This window comes from Microtus ochrogaster, chromosome 8, assembly GCF_000317375.1.
Source record: "Microtus ochrogaster isolate Prairie Vole_2 chromosome 8, MicOch1.0, whole genome shotgun sequence".
Taxonomy (NCBI): Eukaryota; Metazoa; Chordata; class Mammalia; order Rodentia; family Cricetidae; genus Microtus; species Microtus ochrogaster.
This window is the reverse complement of record NC_022015.1, coordinates 69,346,000-69,349,639: the sequence shown is the minus strand read 5'-3', so window position 1 is coordinate 69,349,639 and position 3,640 is coordinate 69,346,000. Positions and strand designations below refer to the sequence as shown.

The window sequence follows — 3,640 nt, the reverse complement described above, 5'->3', positions numbered from 1 at the left end:
AAAAAAAAAAAAAAAAAAAAAAAAAAAGAAAGAAAAGAAATAGAATGTACCAGAGTGCAGAATGCTGTTTAGAGAACAGAGTGAAAATCATGTAGAACGGTCATACGGAGTGAAGGAGTCAGGGGGAGTAAGAGGGTTCTCGAGGATGCCCAGGGGTGGTCGTGTGTGACATGCACACCTGTGTGATTCTTCCCCTGGCCTGGGTTCTACCCTTCCCAGGCCACCTTCAGTCCTAGTCTCCCTTTGCATGCAGTAGGGAGCTGTGAGAAGCCTGTCGCTGGACCCAGGGTGCTGTGTAGTCTTTGGTGTGTAGAGAGCTTGGCACTTGGCGATGCTCAGTGAGCCGTAGCTGTTCTTTATGATCAGTGGTCATTTTTCCTGGAAATTATTCTGGTTGAGGTTTCCCTAACTTTTCTAGAACCTTCATGGGGGATTGGTGATCTCCTGGCAGCTGTCTCTAATTTCTGGGCAGCAAGGACTGGCTATAGTCCACTGTAAATGGCCCTCAGCTCAGAGCTGGCAAGATTAGACATCATTCCTCAAGGCAGCAAGATGGCTCTAGAGGTGACCACATCAGTGACTGGCTCCTGGCAAGTCAGCCCCTGCCGCCAGTTTGTTTGACAGCTGCTGAGTCCTTTTGTGTGTGTGGTTCTAGGAGCATGAGATGCTAGGGTAAGGCATCCTTAGTAGAAGGCCAGTTAGTGGGCTAGCCTTGGCTGTGCACCAGTGGAACGAGGATAAAGATCAGCCATCACCCTGTGTTGTGCAGCCCGAGCCCGTGAGTGCATCTCTGGTATTCACTGAATATCCATAGTTCTGTGCTACACAGTGGCTCTGGCATCCGCATTCCTGCACACACGTTCAGCCGATCACTTGGCCTGGCACCCCTGGCCCTCAGCTCACCTGACTCACAAGGCTCCCAGGCTTCTGTCACAAACTACAGGATAGGGGCGAGCTTTGGGAACGAGGTCACCCCTGACTGACCCGCCCACACCCCTACCCAATGTATAGTGTACTTATTTGGTTGCTAGAGTCTAATCCCAAATATCCCCGTGGGCTGCCCTGTAGCAAGTCCTCTTTCCTCCAGTGCATCCCTAATACTGGCTCCAGGCATACAGTAGGTGCTTATTAGCATGCGCTGTGTCATAATTGGATGATTCCATGTGTCCTGTTGACCTATAACTTCTGTGCACCCACTGTCCGTCAAGGGACTGTAATGAATAGCTTGGTTCAGGATCCCCCACCTACCTGGGGAGTAGAGAGGGAAAGAAATAATCAGAGCTTTCTCTCCAGGGAGGTCTGGAACCTTGCTTGCCTGACAACAGATTTCCAGCTTTCTTTTCTAGCTCCAGGGTGAAAACTCAGTGTGAAGATGGAAAGTCGGTTGTCAGGATGTAGGTGTGATTCCCCCCAGTTGTGTGATGGGAATAACCACTTCCTTTGTAGGCATGCACTTCCTGTGCAACTGGGGATGAGAGCTTGTCAGAGGGCTTTGTCATCAGGGCAGGTCGCTGCTCCTGTTCCTGTCCTCGTTAGTAGTGTGTCTAAAGGACAGAGGAACACCCTTTGCCGGCTGACTCCCCGCTTGTGCCCCTTTCTACAGAAAAAGAAGCTTAAGCGGCAGAGGGAGGCTGAGGAGGATGAGCTGGAGATCCCGCCTCGGTACCAAGGTGAGGTAGCCTTTCTTTTTGTGGGACAAGTTTCCCTTCACCCGCATCAGGCTGGGGAGGTGCGGAGAGGGAGGCAGAGTCATGAAGTTGCACTCACTTGACAACTACACAGACATTACTCAGGACTAGGCTGGGGGACAAGCAGCTGCAGGCCTGAGAGAACCTAAGGGTTGGGTTTGTTCGTGGTAAGTCTAGCTCTTGTGGCAAGCTCCTTAGTTTAGCTCCTCCCCACCCATCCATCCTTCCATGAGGCTTGTGAAGTGATGGCCTCTCTTGTATGCTCCAAGATTAGAACCCTGGTCAAAGGGTTCCTCTCTAGCAGGGTGGCCCCTCTGTTTCCTGAGGTGCACCACGGGGCTCTAACCCGGTTTCTGTCGTAAAGCTCGTGGCGCATCTAGAGCTATCCAGAGCTATGGAGACAGTCTCTCATTCCTGTAGCCCCGTGTCGTCCTAATCCTGCTTCACGGCCTATGACTTCTGCGTCCAGAGCCTGGCTCCCTCATGCACTAAGATGATATTGTAGGCAAAAAACTTTGTAATCCATGGGACAAGAAGCCTGGGCTGGGGACAACTTGCCAGCTGTTCTTTAGCTGTGTGACCTTGCTCTGTCACAGTGCTTGAGTTCCAGTTTCTTGGAGGGGTTTTCTGGGATGCATTGGAGGATTACACCTATGATTTGAAGTCCAGGCTAGAAGGTGTCCCTGGGCAAGTTTCCTTACCTCCGTTATCTCTAGTTCTCACCTGCACAGTGGGATAAATAGTTGTTTATGTACCAGAGCCAGAACAGCGTGGAAAATGTCCTGTCTGCAGGTAGGGGTTAGGAGTTTTGCAGGTAGATCCTGTGTAACTTTGGAGAATGAGGGTCATTTGGATCAGTACAGAGCATATGTGTTTCCAGGAGTTGCTGGGCGGTGTCTCTTCAAGGGAGCACTTTGGTCATTGCTTGCCAGGATATGGAACCAAGTTCATGGTTTTTTGTCCATCATCTTCCCAGAGGCCCTTTGAAAGGGGTACCTCCTGCCTCCCAGAGCGGGCCACTCTCGCTCTGCCTGACTTGTGATCTTTGTGCTTCTCTACAGCTGGAGGCTCTGGCATCCATCGCCCTGTGGCCAAGAGGGCTACACCTGGAGCCGAATACAAGGCCAAGGTGAGAGCTGCAGGTAGAGTGTGGGCCTCCTGGTACCAGGAGAAGAATGAAGGGCCAAGGAAGATCGTGCCCATCATCATCCTGGTCAGAAAAGAAAAGGGGCTCTTAGGGCATGTGGCGTTTGAAGTTGGGGCCTTGTCAAATGGCCTTTCAGAACCAGAGAAGCCTGTTGGTACGTCTGAAGGAGAAGATGAAAAGGAGAGAACTAGGCTAGTATGTCAGGGACAGGGAAGGGACCCCACACTTAGACTGACTCTGACTCTGGGCTTTTGCTTTTTGTTTGTTTTTGCTTTTACTGTTTCTCTGGTGAGCAGAAAGGAAAGGGTGATGTGAAGAAGAAGGGCCGACTTGATCCCTATGCGTACATCCCACTCAACAGAAGCAAGCTCAACCGCAGGTAAGGTGATATGTGTGTGTGAGTGCCCGTGCCTCTTGTGTATGCGTAGTCACCATCTTGTCCTGTTGCTCTCTACCTTACCTTTTGTTGAGGCAGTTCTTATCACTGGGCCTGGAGCTCAAGACTCAAACTGACAAGCTGTCAAGTGCCCAGTGTCCCCTGAGACTGCGGGTGTATGCCTTTATATGGGTGCTGGAGATCCCATCTTGTGCAGTAAACACTTTACATACCAAATAGTACTTGGCCCTGTTTTTATTTTTATTTATTTATATATATATATATTTTTTAAATTTATTTATTATGTATACAATATTTTGTCTGCATGTATACCTGGAGGCCAGAAGAGGGCACCAGACATCATTATAGATGGTTGTGAGCCACCATGTGGTTGCTGGGAATTGAACTCAGGACCTTTGGAAGAGCAGG

At 50.1% G+C, this 3,640-nt stretch overlaps 1 protein-coding gene across 1 annotated transcript in view; it reads left to right on the top strand.

Annotated features, from left to right (window-relative positions):
• Rrp12 (ribosomal RNA processing 12 homolog) overlaps positions 1–3,640 on the top strand; it is a 42,273-nt gene that overhangs the window by 34,633 nt on the left and 4,000 nt on the right. Inside the window, exons 31-33 of the mRNA XM_005352283.2 lie at positions 1,604–1,670; positions 2,750–2,817; positions 3,132–3,214. Of these exons, the coding sequence (XP_005352340.1) occupies positions 1,604–1,670; positions 2,750–2,817; positions 3,132–3,214 (218 nt within the window). The remainder of the gene's footprint in view (positions 1–1,603; positions 1,671–2,749; positions 2,818–3,131; positions 3,215–3,640) is intronic.